At 53.4% G+C, this 18,866-nt stretch overlaps 2 protein-coding genes and 1 long non-coding RNA gene across 5 annotated transcripts in view; all 3 read right to left on the reverse strand.

The window, feature by feature from the left end:
- Nucleotides 1–10,456, reverse strand: part of TOR1A (torsin family 1 member A) — a 41,894-nt gene extending 31,438 nt beyond the window's left edge. Inside the window, exons 1-5 of one of the 2 annotated variants that reach the window (XM_059658290.1) lie at nt 10,203–10,450; nt 9,370–9,635; nt 7,302–7,477; nt 7,078–7,205; nt 2,855–3,474 (exon numbers count right to left, since the gene is read on the reverse strand). In XM_059658290.1, coding sequence (XP_059514273.1) covers nt 3,224–3,474; nt 7,078–7,205; nt 7,302–7,477; nt 9,370–9,635; nt 10,203–10,380 — 999 coding nt within the window. In that variant the 5' untranslated portion in view covers nt 10,381–10,450 and the 3' untranslated portion in view covers nt 2,855–3,223. Of the gene's footprint in view, nt 1–2,854; nt 3,475–7,077; nt 7,206–7,301; nt 7,478–9,369; nt 9,636–10,202 lie in introns of those variants that run through there. The other variant, XM_059658291.1, reaches the window with a different exon arrangement.
- A 948-nt stretch (nt 10,457–11,404) lies between these two features.
- On the reverse strand, nt 11,405–18,789 carry C11H9orf78 (chromosome 11 C9orf78 homolog). Of its 2 annotated transcripts, none has more exons than XM_059658293.1 (9): nt 18,633–18,789; nt 18,218–18,277; nt 16,943–16,994; nt 16,740–16,810; nt 16,139–16,216; nt 15,388–15,585; nt 14,303–14,439; nt 14,103–14,201; nt 11,405–12,063 (listed from the first exon to the last, which is right to left on the reverse strand). In XM_059658293.1, exons 1-9 carry the CDS (start codon nt 18,650–18,652, stop codon nt 11,972–11,974), a joined length of 807 nt encoding a protein of 268 aa, XP_059514276.1. In that variant the 5' UTR covers nt 18,653–18,789; the 3' UTR covers nt 11,405–11,971. The 2 variants fall into 2 exon arrangements, with proteins under 2 accessions (XP_059514276.1, XP_059514275.1); XM_059658292.1 differs by having other exon boundaries at nt 18,628–18,787.
- On the reverse strand, nt 12,070–14,080 carry LOC132212479 (uncharacterized). Its single transcript, XR_009447749.1, has 3 exons — nt 13,564–14,080; nt 13,037–13,318; nt 12,070–12,435 (listed from the first exon to the last, which is right to left on the reverse strand). It is a non-coding gene; the product is annotated as an uncharacterized LOC132212479 (long non-coding RNA).
- Nucleotides 18,790–18,866: the final 77 nt, after the last annotated feature.

The raw sequence follows: 18,866 nt of genomic DNA on the forward strand, positions 1-18,866 counted from the left end.
AGCATGGTTGGGTTCTCTTGTCTGGTTCTATTGCCAGGTTCTGTAGGTTCTCCGGCCAAGTTCGGTCGCCAGGTTCTGTCCAGGTTCTCCTGCCAGGTTCTGTCCAAGATCTTTTGCCATGTTCTCTCGCTAGGTTCTGTCTCTAGGTTGTGTGTCTAGGTTCTATCTCTAGGTTCCTGTTGCCAGTTTCTGTCCAGGATCTTTTGCCATGTTCTCTCCAGCGAAGTTCTTCTGTCTCTAGGTTCTGTGTAGGTTCTGTGTCTAGGTTCTGTGTCCTGTTGTCTTGTTACATCTGTATTTATACCAGTTGATTCAATCCTATCAATCTCTATTCCAAAGGTTAGGGCGTTTCTTATCTCCATTCCAGGGAGTAAAGATTATGTAGCTTAAGCATGATTGTTCGCAGTTAAAGTGATTACCTGTCTGGCACTTAGTTAAGGGGTTTTATTCCCTCCCTAACTTCAGGGGAAAATCCCTACCTGGGGAAACAACCTTTCTCAGAGAGGTGACCTTGGTTAAAACAGATAGTGCCAAGAAGGTGAGCAAACATATTAAGAACAGCATGCCATATATGCCAGGTCCCTTGAAACAGCAAGGATGGACCGGCTCCCGGCAAGTTGTAACCCAGAGCTCAGCTTAATCACACTTACCTGCCTCTTATCTGCCAGTGAATTAATACCAGTCCTTTCCCCAGAGTTGAGGAGAGCCAGCTGACTTTCTAGAAAGTTCAAACCCTTTTCCCATCATCGCCCCCACACCCCTCACTTCTCAGTTGGAAGTGCTCAAATCCCAGGAGACGGACATTCCCGGTCGGGCTCCCACCTGGACTGCCTCATCTACAAAGACAACAACAAATTGAGTCGGGGACCTCTGTGTTCTGTAATTGGGGACCCCCAGGTGCTGCCATCTTCAAATGCATGATAGATCCCAATCTGTGACACATGGCAACAGGCCAGAATCGGCTCAATGTCTAGAACTTTCCAACATGTAGAGCCGTCCTCAGGGGGCCTGGGTGGCAAAGTGTCCTGCGTCAGCCCACAGCCAGGCTGCCAACCCGACTGTGCCCGCTGAAACCTGTCCCTGCGAACACTGCTCAGGCCTCACCCCCCAGGAGCCCCACCTGTCCGTAGGCGCATGTGCGGATTGTGTAACCAGGTATGTCAGTCAGCAGTGCTCCTACTCCTGCCTGGCGTCTCTGGACTTGGACTCCAGGCTGGTGTCAGGAGCTGCATGAGCCCCATGGTCGGCCATGCGCCATGCAGCTGGGCGAGTGGCCAGGTTGTCCTAGGATCCTCGGTCTCTGGTTAGAGTCCATGTGATCCGGGCTAGGCTGCTCCTGCTAGGTCTTCATTCAGAGCTTAAGCACACAAGGCCTGCAGGGGAGGGGTTTTCTCCTTTAAAACTGTGTCCGCAGCCCTGACTGGTTTGGCTCAGTGGATAGAGTGTCAGCCTGCGGACCAAGGGGTCCCGGGTTCGATTCCAGTCAAGGGCATGTACCTTGGTTGTGGGCACGTCCCTGGTGGTGGTGGTGGGTGTGCAGGAGGCAGCTGATCGATATTTCGCTCTCATCGATGTTTCTAACTCTCTCTCCCTCTCCCTTCCTCTGTAAAAAATCAATAAAAATATATTTAAAAAAAAACTGTGTCCAACAATTACAGTTTTTTAATAAAACTAGTGGCTTGTTGCATGAAATTTGTGCGGGGGGCGGGGGTTGTCCCTCAGCCTGGCCTGCACCCTCTCCAATCTGGGACCGCTGGCTCCTAACCACTCACCTGCCTGCCTGATCGCCCCTAAGCACTCTGCCTGCTGGCCTGCTTACCCCCACCTGCCCCCCACCCCGCCAGCCTGCTCGCCCCCAACTGCCCCCCACAGCCCACTGGCCTGGCCTGATCGCCCCCTAACCACTCTGCCTCAGCCCGGCCACAATGGCTTTGTCTGGAAGGACATCCAGAAGGTCTCCTGGTCTAATTATCATATTACCCTTTTATTAGTATAGATGATAGCTCCTGGCATTAATAAAAACATTGTTCTCCAAGAAGTCATATGATTGATTCCTGGCAAGGGCACATGTCCAGGTTGCGGGCTCCATCCCCAGTAGGGGGTGTGCAGGAAGCAGCCTATTGATGTCTCTCTCTCTCTCTCTTTCTTTCCCTTCCTCTAAAAATAATCAAGAACATTTTTTAAAATTATATTAAAAATAAAAGCACTGTTCTCAGCATCCTCAAGGATTGGGGCAGCTAAGTTTTCCTGTGAGATGTTGGGAGTTCTAATCAAACTCAGGAAGTAGTAATAATGAGAAAAACATGGCAGACCTACCAGAGAGCACTGGTTCCCTGGGGAACGGGAGGCAGAGACCTTCGTTGGCATAGCTGACTGGCTGGCAGGTGACAAGCTGCAAGCACTTTCCTTCCTGGGAAACTTTCTTCTTTAAATGTTTTTATTGATGTTTAGAGAGAGGAAGGGAGAGGGATAGAGAAACATGGAATGGCTGCCTCCTGTATGCCCCCCACTGGGAATTGAGCCTGCAACCTGAGCATGTGCCCTGATCAGGAGTCCAACCAGTGACCTCTTGGTTCCTCGGTCGAAGTTCAACCACTGAGCCACACTGCCGGGCTCTGGGGAAGGTCCTAACAAGTGTTCGCGGTGCTACTCAGATGACAGCCCCTGGGAGGACACTGCAGGCTTCTCTGTGACATGCCTGTGCCCTCTCCCGTCCGTCCTTTCACCTAAAGACTGCACTGCTCAGCCTGTCCCCACCCAGCGCGCACGCCGAGGACTTGGGCTTTTTGCAGCCAAGACATCACATCACGGTGTTGCAGTGACGGGAATTTGAAAAACCACACAAAGCCAACACTGAGAGTCTGAAAAGCTTCTCAGATTGTTAAAAACCATTTTAAATAAAGTTATCCCATTTTCAGTAAAACCTTTTCGTCCTTCCTTGAAACAGAAACACTTGACATTAAAACATGATTTTTAAAAAATCATGAGCCCTGATCCGAGTGGACTGGGAACGGCGACTTCCTTCTTAAGGCTCCGCTGCTCCGAGGAGACATCAGTAAGGAGATGGCCCGCAGGCTCCGCTGGGTGCACACAGCGCCAAGGAAGGCCCGTCTCGCATCCAACAGGAGAAATTCACTGGACTCCTGCTCCGGGGCGGGCGGGGAGGTAGGTGGAAAGGTCCGAGCACTGAGTTCTCTCCAGCGTGGCAACGACTCCTGGGCCGTCAGTCATCGTAGTAATAATCCAACTTGGTGAACACAGTTTTGCAGCCTTTGTCAGAGAAAACCCTCTCCTCTTTGGGGAAAAAGGTCATCTCGTCAGCCACTCTGGTTACAATGTCCTCATCCACGTCATAGCCTCGGGCCTGCATTTCCACACGGATGCACATCTTCAGGTGTTTGTACTCGAGGGGGAGGAAGGGGATGAAGTAGTCAATGAGATTTCGGTCAATTAAACTGCTGTGCCAGAAGCCACCTGGGGAGAGAAAGGGTGCGGTTCATCCTCCGCCCGCCCAGCCCGTCTGCTGCTGCTGCTGGTGCCAAGCTGCAGGCGGATCCTCACCTGCCGCAGGGAGCGCTGGTCTAGTGAGGCAGGAGGATGACCTGCCAGCTGTGATGCTTCTGTGAAAGCCACAGGGCGAGGGGGAGGGAGCGAATCAGATTCAAGGAAAGGCCAGGAGTCCTGGCGAGCGGCCAGATACCCATTTATTCTGAGAACTCCCCTCACTGGAGTCTCAGCAGCTGGATGAGCAACAGCATGGAAACCACTGCCGCTGCCGGCAGGTCCGGACAGAGATCTGGGGGACCAAAAACCAGGCCCCTCGAGTAAGAATGTGGGAAGCCCCCAGGCTGCAGGCGGCTCTGCACCCACCCCGTCACTCCCCCTCTGGGCCGCCCAGGCCTCCTGACCCAGCGCATGCTCCATCTAGGACGACGCTTCGCCCACTGGACCTCACCCAGCATCTCCAGCATCTCCCTTGCTTTGCTTTCCTCCGGGCCTTCACCCTCTCCGAGCCTGACCCCAACTCCCACGTGAGGCGATCCTCCCACACCAGCTGGCGTCCTACATTCCAGTCCATTCTGCACTGTCTACCCGGAGACAGCACCAGGGTGAGGGCTCGGCACCCCCACTTCCGCCAACTGCAAGTTCGGGCGTCACCTGCGCTTCTGACCGACCAGCTAGAGAGGTTCCCATGACCCTTTCCTTGGGTTCAATTGATCTGCTGGAGCAGCTCACAGACTTGGAGAAGCATCTTACGTACTAGGTTGCCAGCTTATGATAAAATGACGGAGCTCAGGAAGAGCCAGATGGCAGAGACTCACACACACAGTCAGTAATACAGTGGTGACTGTACGGCGTCCGGTGGGAACTGGAAATGCCAGGGGAGCGCTTTGCAAAGTACATGATTGTCTAACATGATCTTACACCTGACACCAATGCAGAGTCGCACTGAACGTCACCTGTAACTAGAAGACTCAGAGAGCGAGGCCCGGGGGCAGGACAGCTGCCAGGCCCTCTGCGAGTGCTCCCCGACCCGGGAGCTCCCGGAACCCCATCCTTCGCAGTTTTTATCTGGGATTCACTACACGGGCACAACCGAGTCAACCTCCCCTCCCCTCCCCTCCTCTCATCACAGGGTTGGTTTCCCCTGGAAACCAGCCCTGGCCCTCAGGTGCTTCCCAAAAATCAGCTCATTAACTAACACAAGCTCAGGTTGGGGTTGAAGAACTTGTTATGTATGTACCTCAAGGTCTTTCACGGAGGAAATTCCAGGGTTTTAGGAGCTCTGTGCCAGGGTGGCCGAGTCTGAGGCCGTGGGAAAAAGCGAAACCGACCCTGGGAGCAGTGGGACCGCTCCTCCTGAAGCCTCCTGTGCCAGGCAGGCCCGGGGCCTGGGAACAGAGCCCAGGCCAGGCCCTCACGCGGTTCACAAGCGCGAGCCCCCAGCAAGCCAGGACAGACAATTCAGGGAGTGCGGGCGGCTGGGAATGAGGCGGCGCAGCGCAGCAGGGCAGTCAGCCACGCGGTCAGGCAAGACCTGGCAGAGAGGTGTGCTCTAGGCAGAGCCTGAGCACGGAACCACCACACGGAGCCCAGGAAGCGTGTGTTGGCGAACAGGTGCCCTCAGCCCGTGGCTTCAGAAACCGTCTATCTCCCCAGTGTGCATCCTCAGTCTGACGGCCCCGGAAACTGCCTGAACAACCAGCCGTCAGCTCATCTCTGCCTGGACGCCACCAATGAGTCACCACTCACTGAACGCGTCTGTGTTCACCTCCCACCTTCCCCACAAACCTGCGGCTCCCAGTCTGTGCCCCTCCGTGGCAGTCCACCCCTCGGAGTGCTAAAGCAGATCCTAGATTTGTCTCTCATTCCTACACACAATCCTATAGGAAATCTTAGTTTCTACCTTCAAAATGCACCCTAATCCCACAACGTCCCCATCCCCACTGCCACCCCACTGCTCCAGGCCCCCAGCATTTCTCCCCTGGGCCGCAGTGGCTTCTGGGTGGCCCCCGGCCCCGCCACCTGCAGGCTGTTCTCCACCCAGCAGCCAGCACAGTCCTGTAGACTAAGTGAGATCACGTCACTGTCTGCGACAAGCCCTCCAGGGCTCCCTCCCCTACATGGAGTCAAACCCAAGGCCTCGCTGTGGCCCCCAGACCGTCTCCCCTCTAATCCAACCGTTCTCCTCTGCTCACCCTGGGCCAGCTCCCGTGACCCAGGCGCACTCCCACCTCGGGGCTCCTGTACATGCTGTCCCCTCTGAGGTCCACACGGCTCATCCCTCACTCCTCGGGTCAGCTCAGTGCCACCCTCAGAGACCCTTCGCTGACCTCTCTATCTAAAACCACAGCCCAGCCTCGTCCCAGCACCCCAAACCTTTTCTTAATTACTTCCTACCTCCTGGGGGGAGGGTAGGAGGGATACATTTCTACCTCTATCAGATACAGATATATCACATCATCCGACACATTTCCTCATCACTCGCTATCGTTAGGATATAAATTCCCTGAGAGTGAGGACTTCTGTGTTTCTGTTCACTGCTGTGTGCCCAGTTCAGTGCCTGACTCCTGGTCGCTGCACAATATATGTTTGTCAAATAAATGAGAGAGAGTTCAGCCATCTGCCCAAGGCCATCGGCAACAAGCAGCTGGGCCAGGTCTGCCAGATTCCAAAGCTCAGCTTGTGCCCTGGCACCCCCTTCTAGGCACCTGCCTCACCTGCTGCAGAACTGGGCGAAGTTTCCATTGCACGTGTCCACCTTGTGGCACACCAAGAAACCAGTGAACATATTACAGAATACTCTCTCTTTCATCAGTGACCTTCCAGTTGCACAAACGGACATAAAATATCCCAGACTCTACAGAAGTGTGAATTTCTTGGCAAGTCTCTTTCGAAAGAGACCTTTTGCTCTGTAATCTCAAGAACAAACCCAAGCAGAGCAGAGACTTGAATGGTCAGGGTCAACTGCACGGCTCACAGGTTTTGCCACCAGGCCAGTCTCCATCATGGTGGCTTTCCACCTCCATGGGCTCAAGGTCTACGGTGTGAAGTTCACAGGAAGAGCAATGAGCTTGGTAGTTAAAGCTCGGGCTCTGGAACCAGGGTCACATAACAGGCTGTGTGGACGTGTGCCTTAGTTTCCTCATCTGTAAAATGGGGATGGCAGTGAATAGCTTCTCCCCCGAGGTTACTGTGAGGATTACAGGAAGGATGCAGGAGGAGGGCTCCGCACAGGGCCCAGGACAGAACAAGGGCCCCCCCCTGGCTGTTAGCCTCAGGCACAGAACCTCAGAGCTCCAGGACACCCGACAGAAAAGCCCTAACAGGCCATCTCCTCCTTCAGAGGCGCTCACAGCAGCGGTCCTTGCTCAACCATCTGCTCTTCTTCAACAAAGGAAACAACTGAGCTGAGGAAAACAGGAACTCATTTCAAGAGCTCCAGGACGAACCATTTCCCCCTCCAACAGATTCTGCTCAGAAAGGCCTGCAGAAGCTCTCAGCAGCTGCGTGTGTAACCAGCGCAGGGGAGGGGATGCGGGGATTTAGCCTCGGGGCGCGGGCTCATGAACTCACTGTTCTTGTTATTGAAGGCCGACACCGACAAGGCGTGCTCCATGTCTCCGAGCTTGATTTCCTCCCTCTGCCTCCCACTTCTCCAGAAATCCAAAGCCACGTCTGTGATCCTTTCTGCGCCGGCGTTGCTGCAGAGCGAGCGCAGGGAATGAGAGCTGGGCTTTCCCCGCAGCCCACAGGCTCGGGCTCCGAGCTCTGCCAGCGTGTCCCAGCCCGGAACGTACCTGAGAAAGATGAAGATGGCTTTCTGATAGGAGACCCCGTCCACGTGGTCATAATAGTCTAGGAAAGGCTTGATGGCATCTATGAGGCCGGCGTGCATCTTATCCATTTCATCGAATATGAAGATGGACCTCGCGCAGGCGCTCACGTTGCCGCGGATCCACAACTGTAACTGATCCTGAATCACAGGGGGAGCAACACAAAGTTCTCAGCCGACGCAGCTCCAACCCCCAGCACGGGCACCACTAACGCCTCAGCTGCTGCCGAAAGGCTGCATTTACGGAGCGCTCACTGCAGTCTCAGCTCCGTGCTAAGAACTTGACACACACCTGCTCTTTTGTTCCTCTCCACAACCCCACCGAGTGGGTGTTATCATACCCATTTCACAGATGAGGAAACAGAGGCACAGAGCGCTTAATCAACTTGCCCAAGATTATAAATTTCTGGGATCTGAACCCCACCCTGCCTGACGATTATAATTCCTGTGCTGAGCTGTCACCCCAATGCTATGGCATTGAACTGCTGGCCACGTTCACACATTTCCTGTGTACACCAGCCTTCTAGAAAGAAAGCAGAGACCGAGGGACCCATGCTGCCATTCGGTCCTTAGCACAGCCTTGGGAGGGCGCTCCAGCTTCCCGATGGGGAAAGTGAGGCGTGCAGGCTCCTTTAAGCGGGGCACCTGCCTCGGGAGCTGGCGCCTTGGCGTGCGTGTGGCCAGCTAACACTCGTGAGTTTCTGGAACAAGGCCCGGAGGCTGTGCTCAAACTGAAACGCTCCCTAAGAACATGTTCAGGTACTTCTTAGAAGACTAAGCAATCGTTAAGGAGAAAAGACCTTTTTAATCAGAAATTTGAGCTCTGGTGCTTTCTAAATTTCCCTCACAAGGTGGAGAGGAGAAATGCGCTGTTTTCTGAGCAAGACTCTGGAGGTCTTGACTTCTTATGATTTTGGTGTCTGCTTGGCTACAGCGACCAGGGTTACAACGTCCCATGGTACGAATCTAACCTAAGTAGTATTCTGCTCTACAGGAGGACTAGTCTCTGTTCACAGAGGAACCTCAGGAGAGCGTGTGGCCTCAAAGCAAGTCACTGTTTAAATAAGGACTCGCTCAGATCTGCTGGTTCTCCCACTCGGCCTCTGCGACTTTAGGCAATAACATGTATTGAGCCCTCACTACAGGTCAGCCACGCTCTGAGCACTGTTCCCATCACGTTTTATTGTGATCTCCCCAAACCAATCACATGTGTGCACAACTGAACACTGCTGCACTCCCTGTTTCACGGCTGAGGAAGTGAAGGCACAGAGAGGTTAAGTAACTTGCCCCAAATCACACAGCTATTAAGCAGTGGAGCCTGAATGCTAACCAGGATGACCAACCTGGCTCAGTTTGTCTGGAACTTGCCCAGGTTTGGCACTGAAAATCCCACATCCTAGGAACCCTGGACGGTTGGTCACCCAAGCAGAAGGGGAAAACGTGTCTTTCAAGGGTGAGGGCTAAATGGCTGTGTCTTGCCACCTTGCAGGTTTGTTACACAGATTAAGAAAGGTGATAGTTAACGCTTATTTGAACACTCATGTGCCAGGTGCCAGGACACATACGTGACAGACCGATGAGTCTCAGAGAGGTCAGGCAACCTTCCCAAGATCACACGGCTGGGGGGAGAGTCAGGACTCAAATCCAGGTGTGTCTGCAGCTAAAGCCCAGGCTGCTAACCGCCGACAGAAAATAAAAGCACTTTGTTTGCCATACTGCAGGTAGGCAAACTGAGGCCTCTCTAGAAATGCTCCCTCTTTTACAGAATGAGTTAGACCTGATGATCTTCGAGCCGGATTTGGCCGTGTCCATTTCTAAAATCCCCTGGTCCCACGTACTGAAACGAGCACCACACTGGGCCTGATTCCGGAAACCGCAGGGTTTGATGGTGCGTCTGAAACCCTCTGTGGCTGCCACACGCGGCCATTTTCAGGGCTCCCTCATCTTAACAAGCAGTTCCCCAACCCCACCCCACAACCGAGGAACCCCGAAGGCAGCGCCCCCCGAAGGGCTCCCGCCGCGGCCGCGCTTGCCTTGTACAGCGTGAGGTTGGAGGCGTGCGGGAAGTGCAGCGTGGCCACGAACAGGTGCACATAGTGGCTGTGCAGGCCGCCCTCGTAGATGTTCTCCGCGATGATCTTGCTGGCGAAGTTCTTGCCGGTGCCGGTCCAGCCGTGCAGGGAGAGGGTGAGCGGCTTCTTGGGCTTCGGGTTGCTGATGAAGCCGGTCAGCGCGTTTAAGATGACTTTCTTGGCAAGATGCTGCCCGAAGAGCTTGCGGTCCAGGTCCTTCTGCAGCGCTGGGAAGGGCAGGGCGGGGCCGGCAGGGCGGGCGGGGGCGGCATTCAGAAAGGTTCCGGGGACCCGCTCCGTGGGAGCCGGCGAGCACCTCGGGCCGGAGCCGGCGGGGGGGCCGGGACCTCCCGCTGCTGGGGCGGCCCGTCCACAGTCGGGCCCGAACCGGGCTGCTGCCCCGGAAGGTCCGCGGCTCCGCGCCCCCGCCGCCCGCTGCACCCGGGCCGACCTGGCCCTCCCGCCCGCGACGCGCAGGAAAGGCCGCGGCTGGGCCCCGGGCCGCGCCGGAAGGGCCCGCCGCCCTCCTGTCTCCGGCCGCGCGGGCGCGCATCGCGGTGCGGGACGTGGACCACCGGCCACGCGGCCGCCGCCCCCGGGTCGGCGTGAAGCACCCCCGCCGGCAGCCCGCCTCCCGCGTCCGACCGAAGTCCGGCCGCCGCGGCGGTGGCCCAGCGCCAGGCCCCACCCGCCCTCCGGCCGCTCGGGCTCCGGGCTCCGGGTCCCGGGTCCCGGCCCGCCGGCTCAGCTCGCCCTCCGCCCGGCCCGACCCGCCTCGGGCCCCGCCGCCCTACCTGCGCGGCTGAGGCTGCGCTTCTGGCTGCAGCACTCGGCGAAGAGGCAGTAGAGGCGCGGGTAGGAGATGTAGCTGGTGAGGACGCCGGCCAGCGCCAGCCCCAGGCTGATGGGCTCCACCGCGCGCACCGCCCACGGCGCCAGCAGCAGCAGCCCCAGGGCCCGGCCCAGCTTCATGCCCGGACCCCGCCGCCCCGCGCCCTCGAGCCTGCCGACCCGCCGCGCCGCGCTTCCGGCTCCTCCCCCTCGCCGCCGCCATCTTTGCCGGGGGCGGGCCTCCCCGCGACGCCGGCGGCGCCATCTTTGTGAGGGGCACCGCCCTTTCCTGCTTCCGGGAGGTGGGCGCCCACAGCTGATGGGGCCGCTTTTTATTTTTTTCAAGTTTTAAGAAAAGTTTTACAGAAAAATTGAGTAGACAGTACAGAGAGGGCACAGGTGCCCCGCCCCCCGGCACATGGTCCCCCTGTTACTAACATCTTCCTGTTACATAGGAACCTAGACTGATACCAGTTGGTTCAGATATTTGCTTCGTTTTGACCTATCGTCCTATTTCTGATCCAGGATCGCACCCAAGGCACCACATTATACTTACAGCCTCCTGCCTGTGGGTGTTTCCCACGTTTTCCTTGGTTTTGATGACCCTGACAGTTTGGGGGAGAACGGGTCAAACCTTTCGTAGGACGCCCGGCCCCACTATTGGGATTTGCCCGTTGGTCTCACGGTTAGACTGGGGTTATGGGTGTGGGGTGCATGTCCTGTACAGAGGAAAAGTGCTATTTCTGTAACATTACGTCAGGGGTGCAGACTGCCAGCATGACTTGTGACTACTGACGACCTGTATCACCTGGCTGCGCTCCCGGCCTCAGGTTCCTCTACCGTAAAGTTGCTCACACTCATTCACTCACTTGGAGGTTTACCTATGTCCCAGGTGAGACAGCGATGCCTGCATTCGCCTTCACCTTGCACAGTGCACGCTCTAAATCAGCCCAGAAGTCACCCGGCCTGTTATTTCCTCATCCCAAGCTGTTCAAATGCTTCAGGAAAAATGACAGCACAAGTGGCACTGAACTCGACAGCTAACAGGTTGGAGCCTGTCTGTCTCTTGAACTAAATGAGCAGCTTTTGAGCTGCCCAACCCCCGACTCCGAACACATGGCCTAGTATCGGTGTGAGGAGACGCAAAATGAACAAGAAGGCTAGATTCATTTCATATTTAATACCGAAGTGCGGAAGTGAGAGAGACAGGTAACTTTTCCTTCTTAATGCAAAGAAATAGGTAACTTTGTAAAAGTCAGAGAATACCAGTGTCCCTTTGATCCCATTCTAGAGTTTTCTACTGTCCACCGGATCCACTGGAAACGGAAGGATGCATTTCTGAACCCATTCCAGATCACTGGAAGTAGAAGACATGATCACACATATAACAATAAAAGCACAATTTAAAGGGCATATCTCACCCTGAACACACAGCTCTTTTCTCCTGAGCCAGGAAATATATTAAGAAAAAGTCAACATATTTACAAACAAGATTTAATAACGCTCACAAGAATAGTTTGCCCCCAAATAAGAAAACCACATATTGTTCGTTTCAAAAGGATACAAATTTAGAGCCTAAAAATTCAGCAGGGAAGCAGCCAGACTAGTAGAGTCTGTTTCTGGAACTGTCTGCTAGCCAGTGATCAGGGTTCTGTCCCAGAAGGCTTTTATCCTGGGGCGAGGGACAGTGCTATTTACATCCCATTCTGCAACTTCTCCCCTCTGGCCGCCCTCAATATCGTCTGTTCATCTTCTTGAACTTCTCATAATGATAGTCATCAGTGGCCTTCTCATTAGCAGGACGCTTGCGGTTTGGGGGGGACCCTGTGAAGGAAAAGAGGAAAAGCTGTTTGCCATCAGGAAGTCACTGACAGGCAAGGACGTCTCCACAGGAGCCCCAGTGCTACCCTGGTGAACAGACACATAGTAGGGCCTCAGCAAACACTTGTTATTGAGTGACTGAAAACAGACATACAGAGTTGGTGCCAGTCAAACTATGCTGACCTCAGCATCCCACTAAGGGAACAGTAGCAGCCACACTTCATTGAGTCTGACTGTACCAGGCACGGTGCTAAGTCCTCTAGCCATGGCTTCCTTTTACCCTCACAGCAAGCCTAGCAGGGGCACTGTACCATCTCTGCTCAGAGAGGTTAGGTGACTTGTTCAGATAAGGTAGGCTGAGCATTGAATCCAAGTCTGGTGACTCCTGTGGACGAAAGGGGCCACACGCTGACCTGACAAGCTCAGGGAAGGCCTGCGTGGCAGCCTAGCAGACTCAGAGACCTAAAATAACCACAAAGGATGGTCTGAAATTAAACTTTGACTTAAAGCAGTTATGGTGGGCAGTTATGTCCTAGGCCGGGATCTTCACTGACAAGATCAACTTTGATCCTTACTGAGCCCATTTGCCTTTTTGCCTCTAAGATAACATTCCTTTGACGTGTCTGGGTAACTTGTAACTTCCCCTTTTCTGGAACCCCTGGGGCATAACCAAATGTTCTGGGCGCCAGGGCAGATACTACAAATTCCTTCATTATCATGTTGATTGATCCTGCACCCACCTAAGTATGTGTCCATCATTTTACTTTTTATCCTATCACAGAGGTTTCCCCGCTTCGATTAATCCCACCTCCTTAAATCTGTCACCAATGGATTTCATGTATAAATACGGATGTAACGCTGCCATTCTCCAGAGCACTATCTCAATTCATTGAGGTTCTGCTTCCCGGCATATGTCGACAGTTTGGCTCAAATAAACTCACAACAATTCTTTACAGGTTTCAATGGTTTTTTTTACGTTAACACTCCGAAGTCCTTGCTTATTATGTGTTTCACACCAAGCTCTTTGGGAATCCAAAACTACAAAACCAAGACGTTAGGAAAATAATTTCCCAAGGGAGAAAGAATAAGAGGCTTTTCAGAAGCCTCAGCACATTTCCTATTTCCTTAGCATCATCCCATTGTTCGTGGAGAGGCAAGCGAGTGGGAAGGGCCACTGTCGGCTGCTGGGGGAGGAAAATGAGCATCTCGCCCCTGGAGGACCCTTTGGTGACTTCTCTAAAGGTAACTAAGGGGTGCCCTGATCGGTTTGGCCCAGTGGATAGAGCGTTGGCCTGCGGACTGAAGGGTCCCGGGTTCGATCCCAGTCAAGGGCATGTACCTCGGTTGCGGGCACATCCCCAGTGGGGGGCATGCAAGAGGCAGCTGATCGATGTTTCTCTCTCATCGATATTGATGTTTCTAACTCTCTATCCCTCTCCCTTCCTCTCTGTAAAAAAATCAATAAAATATATTTTAAAAAATAAAGGTAACTAAGGGCATGACGTGGTCAAGAATGAGCATCAAAGCAGCGTTCAAAGGGGAAATGGGAAATGGTGAGGCGGCAGCTGTCTCTCCAATGGAACATGAAATGGCCTTTGAAAATGTTTACTGACATGGGAGACATGCAGGGCGGACTACTGAGTGAAGCGCTGTGAGACCCTTCTAGGTACATACAAAGTTTCCTATATGGGAGTATTTTTACACGTCTGAAAGGTTGTACATAAAAATGTTACCAGTGGTTGTCTGGTGGTGCAATAATGCATAACTTTTCATTTATTTTTGCTTATTGAAATGTTCTAATTTTTGAGTCTATTTGACAGCCCAGTGAATCCTCAGAGCAGCCCCAGGTGTAAGTTTTATTATGATTCCCATTTTGTAGATGAGAAAACAGGCTTGCAAAGGGGAAGGAAGGGACAAGGCAGGGTCCAGAACATGGACTAAAACTCAGCTGCCCTGGCCCCACACCCAAGCTCCCACCTGCCTCCATGGGCCCTGAGTGCTGTGCTCACTCCAGGCCGCCCTGAGGCCACTGCTGTACTCACGGTCAGGCTCTGGCTTCTCGGTGTCGCCCACTCGCAAGGGCCGGGCTTTGGGCTCTTCTTTGTTCCTCCGAATGGGGGCGTTGAGCTCCTCGTGATAAACTGCACCAAAGAGACCAGGGGACATGTCAGAAAAAATGCGGGACCCAGGAGCCTCAAACCAGAGGGGCAGGGGTGAGAGGGGCTGCCTCCCCGAGGCTTACATCGGTTGTGCTGCACGTAATTCACCGCCATGTTGGTGGGCACGAAGGATGTCTCGCTGTCTTTCTTCTTGTTCTGCTGCTCTGCCAGCAGACGGGCCTTGGCATCCTCCGTGGAAATGATGTTTTTTATTTTAGCACTGAGGGGAGAAAGGAGCCATGCCACGCATTAGACCGCCGCCCCTCTGGTCCCGGGAGTGACCGGCGAGGCTGGCGGCCCACCACTGCAGAAGGAAGTCCTCGTTCCTGGGGCCCCGCTCTGCAGTTTACCGGCTCCCCGGCAGCCACACCCCCATGGCACTCTCACAGCCTGGAGACGCGGGACTTATTCTCTTCTGATCAAGAGGAAACTGCATCTCCGAGAGGAACAGAGAACTGCCTAAGGCTCAGAGCTGGAAAGCCAGGAAAGAGGTGAGAACCCGGAGGTCTCCCAACCTTCTACTCAGCCGCAGAGGATTCTGACCACTGTATTTCCTCCATGACAGTCCCCTTTTAGAGCAGATGTTCTGTAGTAAAAATGAGAGGAGGCTCATGGGGTGGCTAAGCCCTTCACAATGCTCCTACTCCAGCAAAACAGAATAGCCCGGCAGCGTGACTCAGTGGTTGAGCATGGACCTATGAACCAGGAAGTCACAGTTCAAGTCCCCGTCAGGGCACGTGCCCGAGTTATGGGCTCAATCCCCAGTATGGGGTGTGCAGGAGGAGCCGATCGATGATTCTCTCTCATCATTAATGTTTCTCTCTCTCCCTCTCTTCCTTTCTGAAATGAATAAAAACATATTAAGAACAACAACAGAAGAACACAGGGCCTGACTAGAACAGCTGAAGAGCTGTGAGCTGTGAACAAAGGCTAAATGAAAACACACTTTGGCTTTCAGCAGTCAGGGTCCCTAAGAGTCTTTAGCTGCTCTGCCCAACTCTTCAGAACTCCTGGAGACAACACCTCAGCCCACCAGAGAGAACATAGTTTTGTGGGTTTCCTAGGAGACAGGTGAGAAACAGTCCCCTTAACCTTTAACTGGAAAGCAGAGCGGTCCCCCCCGCAGCCTAGGGGCAGGGGAGAGGTGCAGCGAGGGTCTGGAACGTACTCGATGCCCAGGTCCACCTCGGGGATGCCGCTCAGCATCTGGTTGGAAAGCATCTCCTCCGTCTTCTTCGCCGAGGAGACGCGGATGTTTTCCGGAAGCTCGTAGAGACAGTCCTCTGCGTTCTTGGGCTTCACTTTCTGTTCTTCGTGTTCCACGATCCCTTTCCTCTTCTTCAGCTCCGTCTCAATGTACTTCATCCTGAAGCCAGAAACAAGGTCTCAGGAAGCTCCCAACAGGCACCTCTGAAATGAGTGGCCCCCACGCGGCCCACAGGGCAGTGACGGTCCGTGAGCAAGTTTTCATCAGTCCATGGAGAGGTGAGAAAAATGAAAGTAACTTGAAAATTTTTTCTCAAGTTAAAATTTACCACTTAAAGCACCAACCTATGTTATGAGATAACCTGCCACCAATCTATTGGTGTTATTCTATGTAAGGTTCTTTGAAGACGGAAGGAGAATGGGAGATGGTAGTTGTTCAACAGTCTTATTGGCCAAAATAAGAAGTAGGCAGTCTAGTGTTTATCCCTGCAATGTTTTGGGGAAATATTATTAGTCAAGGAATCTAAAATCTCAAGAACCACTTTTAAAGAACTTTTCAGACTTTTTTAAAGTTCTTCAGCCTGGGAGGTGGGCCAAGAGGGACCAGCACTGACGTCTTTGGTTGACTCTAGAAATGTCATCTGTGACGAACTAGCTCGGATGTGTCTGGCTGGCGCCCACCCCCGATCGCTCACAGCCAGACTGACACCTACATGTCGGCGTCCTCGTCCCTCCGGTTGGTTTCAGCGGAGAACGATGTCCCCAGGTGGAGGTCTTCCTCTTCACTGATCCTGAAAGGAGAGAAGCAGAGAGAAGCAGGGCCTTGAAGTCACAGCTCAGGGAGGCCGAGTTTTACGTGATACCGACAACACAAGTACACAACAAAAAAGTGTCATATCCTCTTTACAGTTGGGGGGGAAATATATGAGATGTCAATACAATAAACATAAGCAAGCAAACTGTTGGCCTGCGGAGATTCCTCTGGGGAACTGGCAGATACTTTTATTTTTTACTTTTGTATTGTTTGAATGCATTATTTTCATAATTGTGTTTTTGTTTTCTTTAAAAAGAAAAAGAAAACTTCCACATGGATTTGAAAGACAATAAGCAATTATTGTCCGCGCCCACATCTCTCTCAGCTAACTTTTAAAGAGTTTTTGTTTTCCTTTGTTTTTAAACTATACGTAGTTTACAACGCACAGAGGATAGTTGAAAATGTCCCTGTAAAGCCACTGCTGCAGGCCCCAGCTCCCCGGGGCACACGGCCCCCGGCAGGGCCACTGGGGCATCCGTGCCAGCGGGTCCTGCACTTACTTGTCCTTGCCCCTTTCCTTCAGCTTCTTCATGTCCACCATGCCTCCTGTTTTCATCTGAAAGGGGTCATCCTGCAGAAAGCAAAGACAGCTGAGAAGAAACAGCTTCATAATTGGCTGGGAATTTTCTTTTCTAAGGAACACAATCATCCACCGAAGAGCACTCACATCTTCCCACTGCCCAGGGAGGACCCCACCACTTACCACTAGAGTGGTCTCTTCTTGTACCTTCTCTCCCACCAGCAGGGCCACAGCACTGAGCAAAACCAAAAATTAAAAGGAGGGCGGGAAGAATGGTGCATTTCAGAGATGAGAAAGAATGTTTAGGAAGTTTGTAGATTGCAACATTAGTGGCAGGGTGAGATTTGGGGGGGGGGGGGGGGCACCAAAGCCAGCTGGAAAAGCCTATAACACGGGGCTCAACAAGCGCTGCAGATGCTGGGGGATGGGTGAAGAGGCAAGCCTTCCTATAAAGCCAGTTGGCATTACCTTGCCTTGGAAATCTCACTTCTAAGAGAGATTTTTCTTTGCCTTCAGGGAACATGAAGCTAAAGACAAGTGTAGGAAAATACTATTGCGCCTGATTTGATGGAAGTTTACAAAATGACCTACAGGTCCTCAAATAGGGAATGAAGTTACATTGTGGTACATGCCTGTGGTGGAGTACTATGTAGCCATTAAAAAGGGCTTTGGAAAAATATTCTTCAAAGTGAGTGAACAGCCACAATGTCATAATGTGTTGAAAATAGCAGAGAACAAAAGCTCTCACTCATTCTTTACAAAAGGGAGAAAATACAGATTGGAAAGGACATTAAATGTTAACACTGGTTACCTCTGGATGGAAGAATTATGGGTGCTGTTTATTTTCTTGATTATACTTTTCTAAATTTTCCCAACTCTCAACAATCAATGTGCTTTCACAATTAGTTGGACGCAATGAAAACAAGAGTTAGTGGCTTGTTTCTGTACCTCTGGAGCAAACCTTGAGACCACATGGCCCAGGCCATCTCCTGGGTAAACGTTTCAAAGAACGCTGTGCCTCCTCCAGGTGTACAGTGGAAAGTGCAGTGTGTCAAGAAAAGGGGCTAAAGCCCTAGCCGGTTAGGCTCAGTGGGTTTGAGCATCAGCCTGCAGACTGAAGGGTTCCGGGTTCGATTCCAGTCAAGGTACCTGGGCTGCAGCCTCCATCCCCTGACTGGGTCAGGGCATGTGCAGGAGGCAACCAATGGATGTGTCTTTCTCACATCAACGTTTCTCTCTGTGTCTCTCCCACTTCCATCCTGTCTAAACATCAACGGAAAAAATATCCTCGGTGATGATTAACAACAAAATAATAATTAAAAAATAAAAAAGTAAAAACAAATAAGTCAATAAAAGACAAGGAGCTATGTCTGAGGAGATATTCTGTGACAGCGACCCGCCGGGGCGGTCAGTCATCCCCACCCCCTCCTCCTCCTCCGGGCCCCCCATGGTACCCACCTCACTCCGTTGGGCCGCTTCCTCAAGTTCTGCACCTCTCGGGTCTCCTCCAGTTTTAATCTGAATAAAAGGCAATGTGCAGGTTGAGAGGCCCTCCGCGTTACTCAGAGTCAAACAGAGCAGCGCCCGTACCCAACCGGCTGCTGAGCTGCCCGCACAGGGTCCAGACGGCGAGCCTGCGCCTGGACCCACCGGGACTCCGATCACTGCCCATCCCGAGGGCAGCTCCTCTAACTGTGCGGCCTCGGGGACGGCGGCCTCAGCCCCAGAACCCTCCATTTCTTGTCCGCAAAAGGGGACACCACCACCGGCTCCCGGTTGCCAAGGTGTCAACAAGGCGCCGGGCCGGCGGTGAGACCCCGAGCCAGCTTCTCGCTTTCTGCCCAGTGGAAAGCCCGTTCCAAACGCACCGAACCTCTTCTGAGTCCTGCTCATCCTCCTCCGACTCCGAGTCGACCCGGCGCCGGCGGAAAGCCTTCCCGGTGACCGGCATGGTCGCGCCGGACCCGCGGTCCCACCGCTGCCCCGCTGCCCCGAGGACCGGTCCGCTTCCGGCGCGCAGCAGTGTCGTCAGAGCGCCCGCCCCGCCCCGAGCCCTCTTGGCTCCACCCGTCTCGCACCGCCCACATGACCACGCCCCACCGGTGGC

This window comes from Myotis daubentonii, chromosome 11 (genome assembly GCF_963259705.1).
Source record: "Myotis daubentonii chromosome 11, mMyoDau2.1, whole genome shotgun sequence".
In the NCBI taxonomy this organism is placed as follows: Eukaryota; Metazoa; Chordata; class Mammalia; order Chiroptera; family Vespertilionidae; genus Myotis; species Myotis daubentonii.